Source organism: Chlamydotis macqueenii, chromosome 7 (genome assembly GCF_036417535.1).
Source record: "Chlamydotis macqueenii isolate bChlMac1 chromosome 7, bChlMac1.mat, whole genome shotgun sequence".
Taxonomy (NCBI): domain Eukaryota; kingdom Metazoa; phylum Chordata; class Aves; order Otidiformes; family Otididae; genus Chlamydotis; species Chlamydotis macqueenii.
This window is the reverse complement of record NC_141562.1, coordinates 10,757,674-10,780,414: the sequence shown is the minus strand read 5'-3', so window position 1 is coordinate 10,780,414 and position 22,741 is coordinate 10,757,674. Positions and strand designations below refer to the sequence as shown.

The window sequence follows — 22,741 nt, the reverse complement described above, 5'->3', positions numbered from 1 at the left end:
TGCAAAGATGGAACTTATTTCCTGAGCTGCTGTTCTCCCCTGAACACAAAGAAAAAAGAAAATCCAAGTTGGCTATTTGTCATACTTAAACATATAATTGCATAAAGCTTTACCACTCATATATTTTTAATGCTTATGCAAAGTCAGTGGGAATACTTGTGGTTTATTACTGTCCTCTCTTGTATCAAAGCCTAGAAACTGTCAGTTGCTCTGCACCCTACTAGCAATGCATTCCAGCCACTGCTCAAGGTGTTGCACTCAAATTTATGGTCAAAACTCTACTGTTTGTTTAAAAGATAGGAAAAATTTAAATACAGTTCAATAGGATTATGTGTCAGAGAACAGACAGCTTCCTGCTGTCCTGAGGTTTTATTTTATATTTTGCTGGAAAAGCTGTGATCTGAATCATATAAGACATTATATGTTTGTGGTGGGAAAACACTGAATGGTAAAAGTTGCTGTAGAAGATCATTAGAATGGAAACTACGCAGTAGCATGTAGCTGTTTCCACAGCTGCAGAAGCCTTCGGATTCAGGGTACCCTTTGATGAAACCAAAAAAAAAGAGAGAAGCTTGAGACCTTTTCTCTATCCTCGTCAAAAGCAAAGCCCTGTTTCTCTTTTTCCTGTTTTAACCACCTGGCTAACCTTTGTCATTGCTGTATTCTGCTAAATTTACTGTTGTGCACTAAAAATAACACTTTCTCCCTTCTTCCTGCCCTCTTGCTTATATGCTTGTAGAAAAGCTCAGTAGCAAGCTTGCAAGCAGATCTAAAGGGTATTTTTTATTATTGCAGTCCAATACTACTTGAGCCAGAATCAGAGCAAGTCTGGTTCCTTTGTATCCATTTTCTCCCACGTGAGGCTGACTTACCTGTGCTGACAATAACGTTTGCTCTGTTTGCAGCAGTGTCCGTCTAGGTGTGTTTAATAAAGACGTGGGGTTCTAGCTCTGTGATTTGTCTTCAGAAAGTGATGATTTAGACTGTAAAACAAAGGTACCAGTAAGGAAATAAGGTTTGCCATACTGAAAGAGCCCAGTAAAGTGAATATCCTTTTAAGCACTCTACCATTTTTTTTAGCACCCTCCTTTGCTCAGCCCCCTGAATTACGTGGGATGAACCTGAGCCTTACTGTTTTCCTAAAAGTTGCATGTCCTAGAAACAAACGAATACACAGGGATTGTTGTTCTTGCATAGAATGAAATTTTTTAGCCCTCGTTTGTGGAGAAAAAATAGTTCATGTAGTGCTTGAAACTTAAGAAAAGGAAGGTAATTATACTATACATTTTAAATGTTGACTTTGTCTTTTTTTTTTGCCTGCGTTATCAATTTGATATTTCTTTGATTGCAAGCAGATGTCTGAGTGAGAGTTGTTTTAGTTTCTGATGCATTTGTCTTGTCCATCCAAACTCTGTGCAAAGCTAGGAAAGTAATACTTAATATTTGCAATGATGCATGTTGTTCTTCTGCATCTAATAGTCTCCTGTGGTATGAAGTTGCAAACTGTAATTTTTCCTGACATAGATGTACTCAGTTGAAAATCATTGCCGTCTGAACCGGTTAATGGGAATTCGGCTTCTGGGTATTTGAAAAATGTATGTAATTGACTATAATCAAATGCCGTTGGATGCTATTAACCTGTAATTGATTCTGTTAACGGTTATTGGAGGTGGTGTTTTTAAAACAACTTTATAACATGTTTTGCAAAAAAAATAACTATATTATTTCTACAAGACTGTGCAATGGGTGAGTCCAGGTTGCTATAAGAGAGTATTTTCTACCCAACAGTCACAACGATGTCAAAACATTTCCTTAGCTGCAGCAGTAGTGCCCATGCCCCTTACTGGTTAGTTACGTTTTTGTTTATGTCAAGTGGTAAATAGAAAAGCTGGAGAGCAGTTTTAGCAGGGAGCCTGGTGTGAATTGTGAGTGCTTCTCCCAGTTACAGACAGGGCCTTCAGCTACTTCCACTGGTTAGGAACCTCCAAGTCTAGATTGTCAGCTTAAGAGAAGGGGGGGTTGTGGTTTAGTTGTGCGTGTCTGTGTTACATGAAGGGTTCCAAGATTAGTAAAACTGGAGAGAAGTCATTTCAAAACCTAACAGCAGCACCTGCACTAAGAAATCGTGCACCAAATTTAGGGGATCGTCCAGGGGGGCCTTCAGGACCTTGGCATTGTGTGTGCATACACGGTAGATATGAAGTGCGTAGATATACGGGGGGGGGGGGTGGCATTCATGTATTTTTGACCGGTTTTCTGTCCCGGTTTTCCTGCCCGCGGTGCACTAGTGCCGGCGTGGGGAAGGGGGGCGCAGGCCGGCCGGGCGGGCGCGCCGCCAGCCGCCGCCCCTTTACTCGCGGCCCCGGTTTCATGAATGAAATCCAATCGCCGCGCTAAAAATAGAGCGCGGGGCTGCCGACGTCACAAGGCGCACGGCTCCCGCCTGCCCTGCCGCCGTCCGAGCCAGCGCCGCGGGGCGGGGCGGGGCGGGGCGGGCGGACGGACAGCACGCTGCCTCGCCCGGCCGGGCTGGCTGCGGGCGCCGCCCCCGCGCCCTAAGGAGCCGCGGGCAGGGGGCGCGGCGGCGGCTGCCACCCCCGTGCCCTCCCCTCCCGCCGGGGCCGCGGGCCAGCCCCGCTGCCTGCTGCCCGGCTGTCGGGCATCCTGCCCTCCCGGGTAGGTCCCGCGTCTCCCGGACGCCTCCGCGGCTGCGTTATGCGGGGCCGGGTCGGGCTGGCAGCCGGCGGGTCCCGTCTCCCCGCAGGTGCGTTCTCGCCTCGTCGGGAAAGGGAGGGGGAGGTCCTCCCCTCCCTCGAGGCCGGAGAGGGCCGAGCCCTTGATGGGGCAGATCTGTCTGGCTTCCTGCTGCGGCGAGGCCACAAGGTGCAAGGCGAACAGAGCGGAGTACGATGTGTACGGGAAACTGAAACCTTCTGTCGCCTCGTACTTCTGAGAGTCATTTGCTGAAAACCTGAAGGATTTCCCTGACTGCCTCTTTCCCCCCCCCCGTTCTTTCCCCCTGCTGTGTCTGTGGAGTCTGTTGTGGGTTGCTGTGACAACAGCAGGAGGCTGCTGGGGGGTCTTGCAGCACACGGTTTATCAGGTGTCTGCGTGGCCATAGAAAGGGGTTGTAGAGAAAACAGTAGTAGACTTTAATTTATTAAGTCAACCTTTAGTGGGTATTGTGGCATCCTATATCTAGAGCAAAGAGAAATCAGTCACTGGACAGACTGAGGCGGATGAGTCGAGAGCTCCGAGTTGCCTTCTACTGGTTAAGGCACTACTCAGGCTTCTGAAGGCAGCAATATACTTGTTTAAAAAATGATAATGATAAAAGAAAGCCCTTGAAGCTCTGCATATGGTCACAGCGAGAGCAAGGAAGTGATGCCAGAATATTCTCAATGACTTTGTTCATCCTCAGTTTGTGTACTATTTTCAGGACACGCAGCTGACTCAAAGCCAAATGTTCAGCTTGAGCTGTAATAGAAGCTGAGGTGGAAATTAGTTTGTTCAGTGTGCTTGATGGGAGTTAGTAGGCTGCTGGTCTTTCTAGGCAAAAATAAGGCATGTGCAGAGAAAAACACCATTGTTAGGACTACATTAAAGAGTTGCCATATGACTGCTCACTGTAAGTTGCAATTGAATTGCACGTATCTCTGAACAGGCTGTGTTTCAGGATTGGGAGTACATGGAAATAGAACAGCTTAATATCTTTTCAATATTTTTCTGAGGTCTCTTACCATTAGGTTATGCTTTTCTTTTATATGCACGTTGAATTTGTATGCCTGATTCTATGTCTCAAGTATACAATATATCTATACACTATTAACAGGAAAAAAAACCAACAACCCCAAACTTGGTGAGTTCAGTTTTTGTACTAGGGTTCTTTAAGTATCATAGTACTTAAGGAGCATAAGATCTGGGGCAGGCTCAGATACGTAGAAGTATTTTTATCCAGGAAGAAATAAACATCAGTTTTAGCTCTGAGGAGCTTTCTAAAACTCCTGCCCTTTTAAAACTCCAAGCTTCACAAATACTGTAGAGCATTAGGCTGAGAGGAAGAGCTGATCACTTGACCAGTAAATCCTGATGTTTGATTCTTTGCTAACACATTTTATTTGTTGCAAAAATGCTTAAGTCCTGCATCCAGATGTTGTTTTGTGCTGGAGGAGATGAAAGGACAGAGAAGCCTTGAAATAGGGGAACCAAAGGAGCAACAAGTGTTTGGCATGCTCCTTCTCTTGCTCCCATATGTGCTGGCAGAAGAGTATGCAAATGTTGTAGAACGAAGCATTTACTTGGACCAGGGATGGGGGAATGAAAGTCTGAGCAGTCCTTGCTGCATGCAGCAGACTTGCAGAGCAGCTCATAGCAAGACTAGTCAGTCCGGCATGATTGTACCCTTGGGTCACTGATTGGGTTTCCATAAAAGAGCTTAAAGCCTTGTGCTGAAGGAAAGAATCGTGGCACGGCTGTGAGCTAGAATTGGTGCAGCCTGCAATACGTGTGGTGATAGTTGGGCCCTTTGTTACTAGAGGTAGGTTCTTGAAATAAAAGTATGGATTCCCTTTGGTTCCCATCCAACACCATTCTGCTTTTACCTTTTCCTCTCCTTTCTGTCTGACATGGAAGACAAAAGATGGCAATTTCTCTCTTCTTTTAAAATATTTTTTCTCCACAAATAAGTCTCTGTGTGGCCATAGACATTACAAGTGAACTCCACATCCACTCACTTCCCGCACAATTCAGTTAATGCCGCAGGATTTGCATTTGAGACATAAATGCAGAACTTCACCCAAGATCTGAAAGTAGCATCTGAAGTCCGCTATCTTGAAGTATTTACTATTCTAGTCAGTGTTTAGGTCTTTTGGGGGTTTTTAGCTGCTGTCATTATGAGGTCTCACTCTCCTTGTGTAATTTCCTTGTAGCAATCACATGTGGGAGTGAATAAAATCAGATATATTTCTAACATCATTGATGAACAAAGATGAGAATGCGTGAGAAATGTCACATGAAGTTCAAGAAACAAGAGCCTGATTCTGTCTTTTGGAAAGAAAGCAAGCACAGAAAGTGAATTCAACAGATGTCTGTGCTAGAAGGTCACCAGTGTCTTTGGAATACTTTTCTTTGTTTGTAGCTCTAGTAGAACTTGGTAAGTATTTTCCCCACAGAATTGCACAGAAGCTGGGAGAATGCCTTGTTTGGTGATTATTGTTGGTTTTTTCCTTCTGTACTTTTGGGGACACTGCTCGGAATAATGTCCTTACCAAACAGAGCATACAATATCAACACTTGTCTTTATGAACGGGTAAAATCAGTAACAACTTATGCTACAGTATCAGTAGTTTAATGCTGTACAGGCGTCTGATACTCTTAATTAAATATGAGTAAAATCAGCAATTTCATGAAGTTTATTACCATGAAACCCCATAGTGTGGGATCAGGCTTTTCCAGTGATCCTTCTCCCTTTAATCTCAAGTTTTATATGTTATCCCAGATACTCTTGAGCATCGCAGTCACTAAGGATTCAGCTGCAGCTTGGCCCCAGTTATGTTGATCTAAATAACAAACTGGGAGCCAGAGCATCTGGTGCTGTATCTATATTAGTGATGCAGTAGCAGGGGACATGGGGATGAAAAATTTGGTGCTGAGGACCCAGTGTCCACACTGCACACGTTTTGAGGGCAAAGGGTGTTACTTCAGGTTACCTTTAATCCGATCCTGTGAACTGAATGCTCACTCATTCAGTGGGTGGAGTGGCACATCTTTCACTTTAGATTAATCTGAAAGAAATTCAGTTTGTGCACTCTATGGCTGCACCTGATGTGAACCAAAGCATGGTAAGTAGTGACAACTGGGATATTTGCTTCAAAAATCTATTCTTGATCTGAACTAAAATGCTAGGATAGGTGCACCCCTAGTCTGCTCCTGCAGTGTAATCTTTTGTTGTGAAAGGAGGACTAATCTAAGGACTTGGTGCACAATGGCACTTTATGGGTGGTTGCTTTATAAAGTACTAGCTGTTCAGTGATGGTTATCACCATCAATGGGTATTGTCGGTTCTTCAGTTACTTGGTTCTCAGCCACTTTTATTAATGTCAACCACGGTTAATTTCAGTTTGTGATGATATGCCAGATTATGACCCACAGCAATGCCAGATCTTGGCCATTGCCTAGTCCCCTGTGTCTGCTCTGGTCATCTCTGGTAAATGGGAAGAGCAGGCAGTTGTAGCCAAACGTATCGAGAATCCTAACAAAATGCATCTGCAAAGCCAAAGTGCGAGCCTTAAATCGGTCATGTACCAGCTATGGATTATTTCTCTCTTTCCGGGGGTGGGTCCCGTGTGGTCACCCTTCCGCACATCTCTCTGCACAGCAAGATGGAAGAACCAAAAGGAGGCACAAGGGACTGTCCTGTGTTGTGGGCTGTTTCTGAGATAGACTCTGAAGAATTGGTGAAGGGAGGGGTGGCAGTGTTGCAGGCTCTCCCACCATATAGAAAACATTCCAGATTCTCACACACGAGGTTCTGAAATGGTTAAATGTCCTTCACCTGCTGTATGGATTAATTTCTAGAGGGATGATCTCATCACAAAGGATATCTCAAGGTATGTCACAGGTCGAAATAATATGTAAGCTGCTCAGTGTAGTCAGCTTGTTGATTTCTACCCTTCATGTCTTCCAGAACTTGCCAGAAAATTGACATAGTTCAAGTCTAACGCTGAGCTTTGCATTTGGATCTCTGTTTGATCTGATAGACTGTGAGTGTGTGTAGCACAGACAGGTCCTTGTGGACTGCACGTTTTCAGGAGGCTCAAGAGAATCAGTTATTGTACCTAAGGATGGATGTTTTGATGCTCAGCTATTAAGCTTCAGGGCAGTCTGCTTTATACAGTAATGTGAGAAGCATTTGTATTTTGCTAGTATCTCTGATTTTTAGTCATTTAAGGAGTGCTCATTCTTACTGACCAAAAGGTATTGTGTCATCACAGAGGTAGGTCAGGCTTGAGGAAGTGTCCTAATAACTAGCTTTTAGAAACAACCAAATCTGAAGTCAAACATGCTGAGGAAGAGCAGACTGACAGGCTTCTGATACTACAAGCCATAAATTATTTTTCCTTGTCTCTACAGTTTCTACAAAGGTTGTGGTGATGATTTGACTGAGAAGTTTTCTAGGTAAACATAGAGATGTCTGTTCTGTCTTCAACTTTACATCTTCCTTAGAGGCTGCTTCTTTCGTTTCTGTGTGTGGCCATGGTTAATTTTTTACTCTCTTTTAAACTTGAAGGATAGAGCAGAGATTATGGCAGCTGAATGGAGGCTTCCGAGAAATTATTTCTTCCAACAGGTAATAGAAAGTAAGCGGTAGCATCCAGGATTAAATCTGATGCTTCTTGGCCAAAAGCTGTCATGAAAGAAGCTAGTTCAGACAGGCCAAGTAGACTCTGTTTTGATTACAACCTCAGTACTTATCTTCTACAGCTGTATCAAATTTTAGCGGCATTTTGTGGCATTTATTTCTTTGTTGATGCTAGACCTGAGCTGAAACTATCCCAGAACAGCTGAAAAAGGGTTGAACCAGGTTCTGCCTGGAAGATAAAGGTCTTCCTGCTGACCTGTGCTCTCCTTTTGTGGGCAGCAGCAGCCAGCGTTATCTCATTTGTCACATCATGCAGTGAAGCAACACTTCAGTCAGCTATCCTTCTCTTTCTGCCCTTGGTAGAGCCAATGGTCTCACGTTTGAGATCAGGTTAACTTTAGAATATAAGGGCTTTTCTCCATTCCCAGTCATTGGCTATATCTGTTGTTGTCTTCTGTCAATGGGCCAGGTAGGGCAAGTAGTTGATCAATTCCAGAGTTAATCTTGAATTTCTTCTCCTGTGTCAGTTTCTTCCTTTTCAGTCTTTCCATGTAAACTGCCAGAACTTTAAATAATGGCAATAGGGCAATGGCTCCTCGTCGTGGACGATAATCCAGCCTGATATGCTTCATGACCATCTTTGTGACCTGGTGATCTGATCCGACCTTGAGTCGCCTTATGCTTTGTCACCAGCTGTTCCTTCAACCGTGACAAGGAATAGTTTTTCTTTTTAAAGCAATCTCCCCATCGGCCCTTCTGCCATTTAATGAAATACCGATATTAATATATACCTTGTGAAAAATGTTTAGTGATGATCTTTCAGCAGCTGGTATAGTTTATCTGTTACTTGATACCATGTCGTGATTTATTTCACAAATATACGTGGAGCCCTAAATTCATTTATTAAATTGAGCCAAACCACAAAACAGCCTTTTGGCCCTTAGCCTTTCCCCAAATCACAGCTGTCTGTGAATTCTATTCTCTTGCACAAATGAACAGTAAGTCCCTTTGCTTTTTCCCCTGGCGTGTATGTGTTAAGCTATTAAGATTCTGAAACAACACATGGTAGGTTATATATTGAAAATGAACGTTTCACACGCTTGTTCTGACTCATGTGCTCTTTGGTCCTTGCCAGCATGCTAGTGCCTTGGGATTCTGCAGTGTAAGGTAGTGACTTCAGAGCCTGAAAAACTTGGCATTTTGCATCTCCTTTTCCAGTTTCCATGGTTGCAAGTGATAATTTTGCAACTTGGGGATGGAGGTAAGAGCATTGCGTAGTCTTGTAAATTTTTTATACTCTTTTTGCTATGTTATTACATAATGGCTCTCTGAAGGAGTCACTCCAAAACTATATTCAAAAATACATCTCCAGAGTATACTGAAATATGGAGAGCCTACAAATGGTCTTTCATATAGTTTCAGAAGAGTGTGCTTTTCAGGGATAAATGTTGATGGTCTCATTACCTTACTGCTGGCCTGAGTTTTTCCAATAATTCCCACTCACACCATTCATATTAAGTGGTGGTACATTTTGGTGTCTCTTTCTATTAGATTCCTTTAATAAAATTCTGATGTTGTAATTGTGGTTCGCAACTTGCTTGTTTGAAGGACTTCCCAGTTTGCATGTTTGGTCAGATTACTTGAGAGAAATTGGAATTATTAATTTTTTTTTTCCCATGGAATAACTTAAAGAAAAACTTCACTGTGCAGGCAAGGTTCTTACATGCTGTCACTCCTAACCTTCAACTGAAGAGTTTGCTCTTAACACAAGAACTAACATGCTTGGGTTTGTTTTTTTTTTCATGCTAAGAGATGCTATCTCAGTCTTAAAGGACGTGTTTAAGTATTGAGCTAAGAAGTAAATGCCTGCAGGATCACTCTATAATCACTGATTAATGTAGACATGCTTAGTGATTTGTTTGTGGTGTTTTGCTGGAGAGAAAAAGGGTTGATAATTAGCAACTGCTCCGTGAAAAAAAAATCCTGGTTGTGTTTTGTACATGCTAAGCGATGATTTAAAATATCTGGACATTTCAAAATGGGCAGTTAGCTGCATGGGCAGTCGGATCCATAGGGGTGTATTCCTGATCCTGCACAGAGAAGTGACTGTTGGGCTTGGATCTTCATCCAGTTCCTTTCCAGCAGAGAAAAATGCAATTATAGCTTGGAACAGATTAAACTGCATTCTTAAAACAAGACAAGTTCACGCATCTGGTTATCTTTTGTACATGAATACACCTACATTAATACATCGACAGATTGTGTGTGTCTGTTGTGTTTAATTTGTATACCAGTGGAGTAGATAATCAAGCAGAATGCGTCATCTACAGATCTTTTGGAAAATTTCTCTAGAAAGGCTTCATTACTGAAGCTGACTACCCAGAAGGATCTGCGTGCTATAGCAACCACAACTGTTTTGTAGTGATAATAATAACAACTCATTCAGCAATGAGAAAAACTGAACAAAAACCCAAGCACCCTACTGCAATTTAAGGTGAGGCAGCAGAGAAACAAATCAGTGACCGTAACTATCTGCTAGCCATGGTTCAGAACAGTAACCTTATACTTCTTTGGAAATAAATCAGCTTTATTTGGAATAGTTCTTTTCTGCTAATTAAGTGAATTAATTAAATGGCTTTATCCTAGATCTTGAGCCTACTCACATCTCCTGATTTTTGGCCGCCTCCATCTCCTCTTCATCTGCAATCACTCACAGGTGACAATCTAAAAATAGAAACATCCTAAGAGATTTTTTTAGATCCTGTGTTATTCTTCTGGATATATTTTTTCATTTCCATCCATCTGCTCATCTTTCTTTAGCATTGGATTGAGCCACTGAATCTTAGACTGCTTTTTTTTTTTTTTTATCTTTTTCTCCCCTACTAGGTTTCTTTCTGCTGCTCATTCAGTGGCCTTTCTGTCGTTCTCTGGCTTTTTGGCAGTGTCCTCTCTGAGACTGGTCGCACTTCCAGTAACTTTCCTCTTACTTTACCCTACTTTGTTTTGTTGGTGAACCAAAGTATTGCAGGTTGTAGGTTGGTTTTAGCAAGTTTTTCATTGGTCTTGTCATATTATGCTGTTGTTTTGTTTGTTTTGGTTTTTTTTAATTAAGTTTTATATATGCTGGTTTGCTCTTGTCTGACCAGTTTTGTTTCAGTTTCAGTTGGTTTTCCCAGATGTTACTAGACATGTAGATCTCAAATCTAGATATTTTTTTTTAACTTAAGTTTTGTAAATACATGTTTAATATTTTTCATCAGTGTGATTGTATAACAGGTTTAGTACAGGCTTAACCTAGAGGCTACCTTAAAAAAACTGACCACGCTGTATTTTTAAGATCTTGTACTTATTCCTGGCTTTAATCATTCCAGTAGCCAGAAAGCTTCTGGCTACATTTATAAGCATTAATCCACACATTTTGCTACTTGTTTATACTGTAATTTGTTGTTAGCATCTGTTTTTATTTGAGGTGTCTAAATATCTGTCCAGGCTTCTGTCTGTCAGTCTCTTCAGGAGCTATTTGTGTTTTAATCCCTTTCTGAAAACTAGGGAACAATATTAAAATTATCTGCATTTTTAATACATAGATACTTTATATATACTGGGGTGGATTTAAGAGCTTTCCATAACATAGCCACAAAGCTCTAGTTTTGTTTTTATTCCTAGTTTATTTTAATCTCTGTCCCTTGCAGTACTGAGTCACGCTAAAAATATCTTCATTAGACTGCTATAGATCTGCAGTAGGGCATTTAGGCATGCTGTGTCTGAGTTCTGTGGTAATTTTGCTTTAATTAAATTAGTAAGTATATCAGAAATTTGAAAAAAATAATAATTTTAAAATTTTATTTTCATGTATTCCTTTTCTAGGATTCTTACATAATTGCATGGATTTTTCTTGTTACTTTTATTTAGATTTGCCTATTAATTTTAAACTCACTTTGTTATCCTCTTGGAAATTTTTTAAGATTCTAGACTCTGTACTTAATATATGTTTTGTGACTGACTGACGTATATTTTTGCAGAACTATAATTTAAGAACTTTTGACGAATTTTAAAATCAGACTATTATATAAAACCTCCGCTAATCTGTGTAATAGCACTTTAGTGGAGTATTAGGTTGGAAGAAAAATTGGTTTGGCATCTCTCTGCTTGATAGTTTAAAACAAACCAGACACACTGGCTAGCCATGTTCCTTCATTTTGTTTTCCAGCCTTGTAAACATTTCCACATTCCATCTGTGATGTCTACTCTATGCATGAATAAAATATGAAGTAATTTAATACAACACGTTATGTCAGGGGTTTGTTGTTTTTTCTCAGACTTGAAATGAAACTTTTTTTAGTTGACATGTTGAAACCTCTTGGGGTTTTGTTACTTGTTCAGGGCCCTAACTTTGAGGCTGTGGTATACAAATGTCTCGTTCTCTGTAATGTGGAAAAAAACCATATTGTTTTGGTACTATTATTTAAATCATGTCTGTATTCTTGTAAAGGATGTGAAGGAGGAAAGAGGAGTTAGGTCTCATTTCTCTTCTTGTATTTGGACTCCTGGAGATGGTACAGAGCCCATGGGCCATCCCAGGTATCAGCCTTGTGGGAGCTTGCATCCAACAAGCAGCTGTGGTTGGATGGCAGACAGGTAACTGGAAGTCTCTGTAGTCCTTTATTTCAAGAGTAGTAGTAACCTTTCAGGATGCAGGTTACAACTCAGATGAAGGGATAAAGGCAATATCTTAATATCTTTGTTTCCTTATCAGCTAAAACCTTTGTGCCGACATAGCAGGTTGGTATCACAAGGCCATTAGGGTTTACATGCAGTAGGTATTGTGCATGTGTGTTTGAAGCAACATTAGTTGCTCTACGTTTGGCAGATTGCAAAGCTCCAGTTGTGCAACCATGTACTTGTGCCAGGATGAAGAGTTTCTGGGCCCATCTTTCAATCTACTGTAGGAAAACTCTCTCTCTTTCTTTATTATTTTAAATAGCCTGATAGTTAATATATATTCTCTATGTGTGAATGAGATGTGAATATTAGAAAACATATTAAAACAAATAATTTGGTTGCTTTATCTGTTGCGCTTTCTTCTCAGGAAAAAATGGCACCATCACTCCAGATCATGACCTATGTTTTGTCAATTAAATTGCTGTAGGTTTGCTTGCTGAAATGATTATTAGGCAAGCCTTCCTGAACATGTTTGTGCCTTGCATTTTGCCTTTTCTCCCTTCTTGATTACAGTTCCCTGGCAGAGACCACATTGCTCAGCAGACTAGTAGACGTGATAAAACCAAAGTCAGATGTATCAAACTGTAATCCCACATTTCTTTATATGAAAATGACAGACTGTAGTAAACATGCAGGAGTTGTTTTAGTTTTTCAAATATCCATTTTTTCTAGCTTACATTCATATCCAGGCATTAGTTCAATATATATTGCTGTAGAATATTTAAGGAAATATTTTCAATAATAACTTTCCTTGGGGAATAGTATATTCAAAAATCTCCTTTTCACTTTCCAGCATCATGTGAAAAAGAATTTGTAGATATAGACAAGTATATTTGCAAGTTCCTGCTGGGCTGTTCAGTTTCATTTTAGTCCATGATCAGTACAAACTTCTCCTTGGAAAATTAAGAGTGTGTGATACATTCAGGATATAATGGGAGTTGTGATTTTTTGAGAACAGAGTCTCTGGAGTCATCTTACAAGGCAGTTTTATTGTGTGCCTGTAACTAAAACCATCTGTGTGACTTGCTGCTAGCAATATTGTTTGGACAGCCCTAAATCAAATCCTGAATGGGCAAGATTACAGAAAGCAGGTTTATACTGGTATCCTTCAAGTTAAACCCATTGATGTCCAGTCTTTTCTCCTTCTTGGCATAAAAAGTATTAGCAAGAGGTAAGTTTGCGCTAGCTGTCCTTGTTTCATCGAGATCTGTCTTCTGCAAACAGGCTTCTGTTTACAGAAACCAAAGTGAAAATAGCCTGTGAACAGCATAAACCTATTGGGGTCAAAAATAGCCGTACATTTGCATAACTGTGCAATACTTAAAGGAACGGCCAGCTTACTTTGCTGCAGTTTACTACAAGCTTTTCCTTTAGAGTTTGTCTTCTTCAGACATCTCTCAAGAAGTAGCAGTAGAAGGCTCTGATTCTAAATAGCATTGTTTTTGGGCAGTAATAGAAATCAGGTTTAACTGTCTTGTTACAGTTTTTGATACATGGACATTGACATGGACTACGAAAGACCCAACGTTGAAACTATCAAGTGTGTGGTGGTTGGAGATAATGCAGTGGGAAAGACTCGTCTAATTTGTGCCAGAGCATGCAATACAACCTTGACTCAGTATCAGCTGCTGGCAACTCACGTACCAACTGTCTGGGCCATTGATCAGTACCGTGTCTGCCAAGAGGTAAGGACTGCAGGTGTACAAAATATGGAGCACATGCTGTGAGGTTGTACTATTATTTATTGGCAAGCCTTTCTTTGTCAGGGTGCAGCAATGAGCTCACAAGTATTTTATGTGCAGTCTCTACTGCAGCCATCTCCCTGAGTCTCTCATTCCAAAGTATTTTTTAATCAAATCTGTTTTTAGGAAGATGCATATTCTGCCTGTTTAATAAAATATAGCATTTGCTGAAAACTATGTATATTTAGACTTTTGGTCTGTTATGCTTTAGACCTTCTTGTGGGGCGAAGTAGAAACATGCTTGTTTGATGGAGGGAAAGAGAATGTTATGTGTGTTCTGTTCTAGGTCCTTGAACGCTCAAGAGATGTTGTGGATGAAGTGAGTGTTTCTCTCAGGCTGTGGGATACATTTGGGGACCACCACAAAGACAGACGCTTTGCTTATGGAAGGTAAATTGATCCAAGTAAAGTTTTAAGTAATATTTGTAGTAAAATTTTAGGGCAGAAAAAATTTGCAAATCTTAATTTTGAAAAGCAAGGACTTAAAAACAATCAAGGGTATTCATCTTCCTGCCTACTCCAAAGAGGATTATCTGCTGCAAGGATTAAAAAGATATAAATATTTAAAAAGCAGCATAGTTTTACTATGCTACATTTCCTTGAACAGCCTGTTAAGCTCTGTAAACAACTGTTGTCCTATTTCGAATTTTAAAGAACATTCTCTAAAATTAGATTGCAGTTTTACCAAATTGAACATCTGCATTCCCTGCCTGTATAAGCAATGTATGCTGTAATTGCCTAACAAGCAACCAACAAAGAGAAATGTTGGGAAACATCTCTCCTACTCAATGAAATATTTATTTTATTAAAACCTATGATGTTGATTGGGCAGCTAACATCTTGAGAGCAGAGACAATTGCATGGAAGTTGTATTTTCCTAATTAAAGCTAAGGAAAGGAAAGGATTTTCTTCAATTAATACCAAGTGTCTGCTAGTGTATTCATTAATGCTGGAAATTCTAAAAAAAAAAAAAATTAATTTAGATTTTTCTGTCATGTATAATATACCTTCAGCATAGTTTCAACAAGGACTGAAGCCAGTGATAGTCTTTCTGTTTTGTTTAATGGTAATTAGAATCTGGCCTTGTGGCATTACAGACAGCAGAAGAGCTGAGTAACAGGTATTTGAATACACATGTAATGAGAACAGATTACCTGTATTGGGCAAACACTGAGCTGAAGGTGGGTTTTGGACAGATATTTACATAATTTACCTTTAAGCAAGGTCTCGGTCCTCACACATTTTTTCACCTTCTTGAACTTTTTCATATCCTTTTCATATCTGCTTCAGTCACTGAAGATCATCAGACTTCCATACATCGTTTGGTTTTGCTTTATTTTTCCAGCTAGGAATGCCCTTTGTAGAGTGTCTGTCCCAACTTTGGATTCCATGTTGCCAAAATGTACTGCCTTACTGGTTTCCTTCTCTGTGTGCTACTTGATGAAACAAGTGACTTTGAAGGATGACCATCTTTTCTATTCTCCACCCCTTAGAACCACTGGAAAGGGTTCTGTTGGTTGAATTCATCAGTTAAATTTTCACACTGTAAAACTCTGTATGGCAGTTTGTACAAAGCCTCCTTTGTGTACAGCATTGTGTTAGTTGTGTTTTCACAGACTCATTAATTATCTTGAATTTTATGTTGGGGCTAAAGTAGCAACACAACTGGGTTACAAAACCTATATCATTTGTAAATAAGCTTTGTGAGTGAGGGAAGTTACTGACTTTAAGGTAACATTGACCTTAATATTTAGTACTACTTGAATACGTGAATAGATATTGTTTTACCATGTGGCAGCATATGGAGCCTACTTTGATAAATACGGATGTAACTTAACATTTCCACTAACTGTTCCTCTTTGATGTGGCTTCCTGATACTCTGCAACAGATACTGTGTCACTGAGAAGATTACTAGAGATTAGGAGAACAAAATCAGGCATGTTCTGAACTCTGATCCCACATTTACTGACAGGATGGAAGAGAGGGAGAAACAACATTCTTAGATTCTAATCCTGCAAACACTGAAGAGGACATGAATAACTTGAGATCTCCTGGGATTAAGCATACGAACACAGTGATTCATTTGTGATGTTAGCAGAACTGAATCTCTGTAGAATCAGGTCTGCTATATCCTGATCAACTTTAAAAGGCCGTTCTGGAAACCTGGTGTTCTATTAGTAGTTTTTCTGCAAGTCTGTTAATGCAGAAAGTAACTGCAAATTCTAAAGAAACTATTTTATAAATAGAATTTTAATTGTAAAATTTCCCAATTGTAAGCACTGATTAGGTGGTTCTTTGTTTTGAAAGATATTCATGTTTCATTCATTCATTTCAAAAAAACCAGTTAGTATTTTATCTATGTTAACATTTTAAAAAGATACTTCCAATATTGAATGTTCACATTTATAGGAATTTATTTTAAATCACCTCTGAACATTGAATTACAGTCTACTCATAGCTGAGTCAAATCTTGCAGTACAGTGAAAGATATATTTTATGCCAGACTGCTCAAGGCTACACCTACAAGTGCCTCGCATTTCTGGTTGTCTGAAGGATCATATGATAATATAACTCTTTGATTCCCTTCACAATTTTCTATGCATATGCCCCTTGTTTCAGCCAAACACTCAGCCGACACCTCTAATTGTCCTAAATGTGATGTAACAAGAACCAGCAGGTCATTAATTCACCTGCTGCTCATTGGAAAAGATTGTTCCATACAGTTTTACAAAATGTTCCATAAATAGATTATGCTATAGATGACAGAGTGAACAGTTAATAGGACTCCCAGCAAAGATAAATCCTTCTTAATTATTTTTCACTGAGAGAAACACGAACAGAGAATTACAAAAGTAATGTGTTTTCCAGTATTTTTGTGTGACTGAAAGAGAGAAACATATCTGAATGCCACTGAGGATGGAATAGTTAATGTTTCTACTGCCATCCTTTAAAATGGGAGTACGGAGAGTGTGATCCAACTTGCGTTCTACTGTGTGGTGTTTAGTTTAATAATGACAGTCCTCCAGGATCTTTGGGAAACAGGTCCTTACAGCTTCAGGGGCAGAGGGGGATGTAGCTGGAGGGACTTGTAGAAATGTTTGCTGCAGTTTTATAGCATGACATGGGTTTTTTTTCCTTAAACTAGAGTGTTTTAGTTCTGGAAGTATCCTATTCAGTTCAGCTTAGGCACTGTGATGCCAGTCATTTTTTTTTATATTGTCCTACAGGGTTTCATTTGATGCAAAACCACTCCAAAATGTTGTAAAGTGAGGATGTCTTTGTTATGATTAGCATATTGATTGCCAGCTCCTAGTCACCTCTTTGTTTAATAACAATCTAGTCTCAGTGCTATTGTATTCTTTAAGCCTGCAAATAAGGGGGGAACTTAATATAAAGCTTAAGTTGTTATTATGTACCAGTTTCCCTGGGAGACACAAAATTGTATGTGTACAGACATGGAAACATCTTAATTTACATTTCCTGACAATTTACATTTGTCAGGACTCGCTATCCTTTATTCTTCTGTCCAATCTATTTTTGAATGAGAGGGTCAACATGTCATTGTGTTAACTAAATCTAAAAGCAAAATGTGAAAAAGACTGGCTTGCACTTTTTTTTCCTTTTGCATCCTTTTTTTTTTATTGTTTTCAGGCAAATATGTTTGACTACAATTTGATTACTATCCTACAAATCCTGGTTTTTTTAGTACATGCGGCTCTAGTATGTGTAAACATGAGCACAAATCTACAGAGTTAGTTCAATCCCAATCAAATATTTATTCTCAATACCATGGATGTGGTTTGTCAGCTAATTCAGCCAGGATGATTTATTTACTTGCAACTTAAATATGAGCTGTAGACCAAACAAAATCTGTTCATACAGCATGGACAGAAAACAGCTTTTCCCTCGTGAGTTATAAATGTGAATGAGCCTTGCTGTGAGACTGCTGACAGAGCCTCTTAAAATATGTTCGGTGTATTTCCTCTGTTGTGAATGGATTTCATAAGCCTTGTGAGTATTGTATGTACACAGAGGAACACAAGCATTCGTCTTTTTCTGTGTGATTACAATTCCCTTAACCAGTTACTTCAATTGTAGTTGAATCCATAGAAGAATACCTTCCGAATGCTGCTGCAAACGGTCTGTGAGAACAGGGGTTTATCACTAATACTTGAAGACTTCCACCAATCTCTTTAGGATTTGTTTTCTGTTTGTTTTTCTTAAAGGACAATGATGATGATATTCCTATTAAAAAAAAAACCCAGGTAGCTTTGATGTAAAATGGTATTTGCATTTAGCAAGTCCAGTAAGATTAGGCCAAAGTGAATGCTTTCATGGAACTACTAGGTTTGCCTTTAGTTAGACCAGTGCCCTCTGTAGCTCGCCACCTGTGCCTAAGCTGAGAATAGGCCAGCAGCTCCTCACCTTTTTTCGGAGGAGGCCTGACGTTTCAGAAGTGCTTTGAATGGAAGCCCACACTTTTTCCTGCAGTCTTGCTGTCCTTGTTTTTATGTTACAATAGTTCTTCACCTTCCACCACCTTCCAATGGTCTTACAAACCATTTGCTGGTGTGGGTTGGAGGGAATTATCAGAGAGGTATCTTTACAGCAGTAGCACTTAACAGACAGCTAGTCTTTCTCTTTGTTAGCAAAGAGTCAGCTGATGTGGAATCCAGTTCTTTTCAGATGTTTCTCACCGTGGCTGCTTCCTTTTGCTATGTTTTGGTGCCACAAAAGGTGATACCATCTTCAAATACCAAAATTTGCGAGCCTCTCCATCTACATACAGTGGTTTATAAATTATTCAGGTTCTTCATCAAGCAATCCCAAAGAACTCCTGTAAAAAACATTATTTTATATTTGTTATGATTCTTTTTCTCTTTTGAGTTTGGCTCAAATTAGCCTCAAGAAAGACTAGAATAAGCAGAGAGCTTCACAGAGAAGGAGCATTCTCAAGTAGTTTTGTTCTGCTGTGGTGTCTATATGCACTAGTTTTTTCTTCTTTCATTATCTACATGAACATTTTAGGCTTTTTCACTCAGTCAACGGGAAAGTGTATGCTTTATATACTTAAACTAGTCAATTTACTGCAGATCTACTAATCTTTTCTTCTCTGGACTCCATCGTGGTTCCATATTGTGAGTAGAAAGAGGTTGCTATGGAACTGCTGTTAGGAATCCTTCCTTCTTTATAAAGGTGTGTGCCAAATGACAGTTGGTGGGGTCTGAGGCTCAACTTGATGTCTATGTTAATCTGTCTGTAATAGAGAGACACTTGTAATGCTTTAAGCCTTCCTTAACTGGAGTGAAAAATTGTGTATCAAATCTTATTTGTGGTATTAAGTAATTTTCTGTTTTTCCTTGCTCTCCTAAGTCAATGTCTGAGTGACTGGGTGGAAGGAGGGCATTTGAGGTCTATCTAAAAGACTGCAAGGCACCATCAAAACCTTTTGGAAATGCTAAACCTAGGAAGGGACTTTCCATTAAAATCTTGATCTTAATTATTTCTTTGTGAATAAGTCCTAGGTGGATTTCTTGAGCTATTTTCTACTCCAAGGGTCTTGGGGTCTCAGTCTGGATTTCCTCAGACATATGTCAGAATAAGGAAACCACTCTGCACAATCAGATGTAACTGTTTTAAACTGAGTTATTATCAATAACTTTGTGACATCAACTTGCCAGTTAAAATTTCTTCACAGTTTTTATTAAAATAAAAAAAACACTAAACAGGAGGAGGCTGGTTTTAGTGATAGCCCAAAGGAAAAAAAAAAAATGAAAGTCTGTATTTTTCTCCACAGAGAAAGAGATGCCTCTAGAATCTGTTAATGCCAGTTTTCATTTCTTCTGTGACTTCAGAAGTCACTCTCACAGGGGATGCAAACCAGACTCCATCACTCTTTCATCTGCTTTGGATATTTACCTCCATCTTTATCTTGTCCCTGGCTTCTTATCTTTGTTCTTCATCAGTACTTACGAGGAATCACACTTTTACTGAATTTTGGGACCTAGCTTTGGATCTTCCTTTTTCTTTTTTCTTTTTTTTTCTTATTATTTTTTCCATCCTAACATCCCTCCTCTACCTTGAAATACTTTTTTTCTTCTAAACATGTTGCTTCAAATGATGTTTTAACTAAATGTCGTCTTACTTCTTTTGAACTCTGTATGTTTTCCTGATTGATCATTGGTTCCTGGGTGTTTTTTAGAGGATGGGGCCAGGAATAAAGAAAAAGTTTTTCTTCTTTTGTTTATTCTTCTGCAATATCTTTGATGAAAGCTAGTTGGCTCTTTGTAGAGGCGTAGTAGGTAGTTCTCATCTGTAAGCCTGCCTCCTTACAATAACAGAAAATAAGGTCAAAAAGCTCACCTTTCCCTATGTTTCTGATTTCTCTATTGTTTTGTGAATTTATTTTTCATTATTTTATTTTCTGACTGCTGTCTAGAGACAGCAGTCAGCTGATACTTCTTACAAAAGCATTTTTAACTGTATTCTTATCGGTCCCTTTGTATGATATTGTGAATGTTGATGTTTGCTCTGGATTGATCAGATATGTTCCAGCTAGCCCTGTACCTGCTCTTGCTCTATCATTTTCTTTCATCCTCCATTGATTTGGTGTTCAGGCTTTGTGTCTTTCTTTTATAAACCCCAACTTGCATGTGATACACAGAATATTTCATATTTCAGCCTCCATTATCTGTCTCTAGAATTCTGTTTATAATGGAATTTTTGTTCCTGTATTAGAAATGCAGTAATTGAGAAAATCTGGTCCAGGGAAAGGAAAGAGGCGTGTTGGTACGTTATGGTGGATGTGTATGCTGCAAACATACCCAATTCCAAAGAGTTTTACTGAGTCCACTAGCAAAATTTGGTCCAGAATCATACTAGAGTACCTTGCAGGCAGCCTGTTTCAACTACAGAGTTCTATCTAGCACTAAGATGGAATTTTTCATATGTAAATGCTGAACCAGAATTATGGGTGAATTTACTTCTTATAACCAGCAATAAAATGAACCAAATTCCAAGACTGTGTAAGCGGTCCTTTAAATGAAAAATGAAATTGTTTTCCTCTTCCTGTGTTGTTCCACACAACTTTGCTATTCTTTTTAGCACTATTGCTGGTCAGGCATTTGTACAACAAGAGCAACTTTTACACACTTCTGCAATGGAAAATGAGATATTTTAATCATTCTTTGTGATATCAAAACATTTCTTTGTCATTCTCTGTAAATGCACCACTGTTTTCTCAGTAGTACCTCAAAGGAAATAGAAGGGATTTTAAACTGTTTAACTTTTAAGAATAATTTATTGTTTGTAAGGAATGTATGGGAAAACTCTTTCTACTTTTGATGCACAGTCTTGAAATATGCAATTTTCTTAAAGACAGCTTTATCTTCTTTTTATTACTATTGTTCCCTACTAAAAATGACGTTACAGAAATTTTAGAAATAGATTTGCATGCTACTCACCACAAAATCTGAATATATTTCAGGGCATTTTGACAGTTCGCACATTACACCAGTACTTAAGAAGCTTCACTGCTGTCGGTAAAGTATAGAACTAATTGATTCTCCTGCTCACATCCAGGACACTGCATGGTCTTGTCCTGCCTTACCTGGATATCTTTAGTTCTTCACATGCCAGGCACTCCCTGCATTTTAGTTTTTCTAGCCTCTCATCTGTTTTGAGTGTGTGCACATAAATTGTGTGTCTTCAGGTCATTTTGTTATACTCACCAGTCACTTAATGAATTTCTTCGCATTTCACGTGATGCCTGCAACTGCATTTACTAAAACCGGAGTCCACTTAAAAGCATTATCAGCCTTGCTTATCTGCACAATTTTTTTTTCTCCTGAGTGAGATGCATGCATGAAAAATGTATAACTGAGTGAATCTCTCTCTTCAAACTGTATCTGAATTGACATGGAGATGTAGCAGGGTTTTGTTCAGCCATAAACAAGATTATCAATTTAATTCTTAAATGGCCTTCCACTGCCTGAACCTACTGTGTGTGGGAACTCAGGAGCTGGTATTTGCACTTGTGCTGCTGCCCTATACAGTCTTTCCTTTCAGGTGGTTGAAGGACTATGCAAGTGGACTCTAGAGATAGCTCTTGTCAGATTGTGGTTTCAAGTCGGGTAAGTTCAGCTGTGATGCAGGTCTCTGAGGAATCTTGGGAAAATTATGGGAAGTGTGTAGAGAAAAAAGGAGGGCAGAAGGAATAAAAGCAAAGCAACATTTTACTGATAAATAAATGTCTAAGGATTAGCTGTTCTGGTAAAGTCAAGAGAGTCTAACTATTTGAATGAATCTCTACCAGATTCTATGCTCTGTAAAATTCTGACAGACTCCCTTACTTCAACCTTGCTTCTCAGAGAAAGCTGCTATCTAAAAGTAGGGAAAAATAAAGACTATAATAGGTGAAATCTGATGTTTCGGGTTTTTTTTCCCCCCTCCACCCCAAGTCTATTCTTTAAGTTTGATTTTATAAAATATGTGTGACAGACTTCTTGTCAACCAAAATACAATTTGTCTATCTTTAAACTGATTCTGTCAGATTTAACTCTTGGGTCTCATTTAAGTGCTCTAAAACAAAATATGTACTTTTGACTTGTCCTCTAGAAAGATGAGAAGACAGCAATGCGATAGAGTTCAGTCTTCCTTCTTTTCCTCTTTCCCGCTCCCTGCATTGATTTCCAGATCAGAGACATCTTCTCTTCACGTTCTGTATTCCTCGAACTTTATTTCTTCCCTTTTCCAAACTCCACAGTATTATTCCCTGACAAATGATACCACTTACACATGATCAGCAATTCTTGCATGCAGCAGTTTTTCCAGTAACCTGTAAATTATAAACTAGAGGGAACAATTTCTTCCTAGGTAAAGCAGTGTGTGCATTTCAGAAGGCAGCCTGTTTCTTCA

General features: G+C 39.3%; 1 protein-coding gene across 1 annotated transcript in view; it reads left to right on the top strand.

The window, feature by feature from the left end:
- Positions 1–22,741, top strand: part of RHOBTB1 (Rho related BTB domain containing 1) — a 54,661-nt gene that overhangs the window by 14,975 nt on the left and 16,945 nt on the right. The window contains exons 3-4 of the mRNA XM_086752072.1: positions 13,566–13,767; positions 14,111–14,214. Coding sequence (XP_086608198.1) covers positions 13,576–13,767; positions 14,111–14,214 — 296 coding nt within the window. The 5' untranslated portion in view covers positions 13,566–13,575. The remainder of the gene's footprint in view (positions 1–13,565; positions 13,768–14,110; positions 14,215–22,741) is intronic.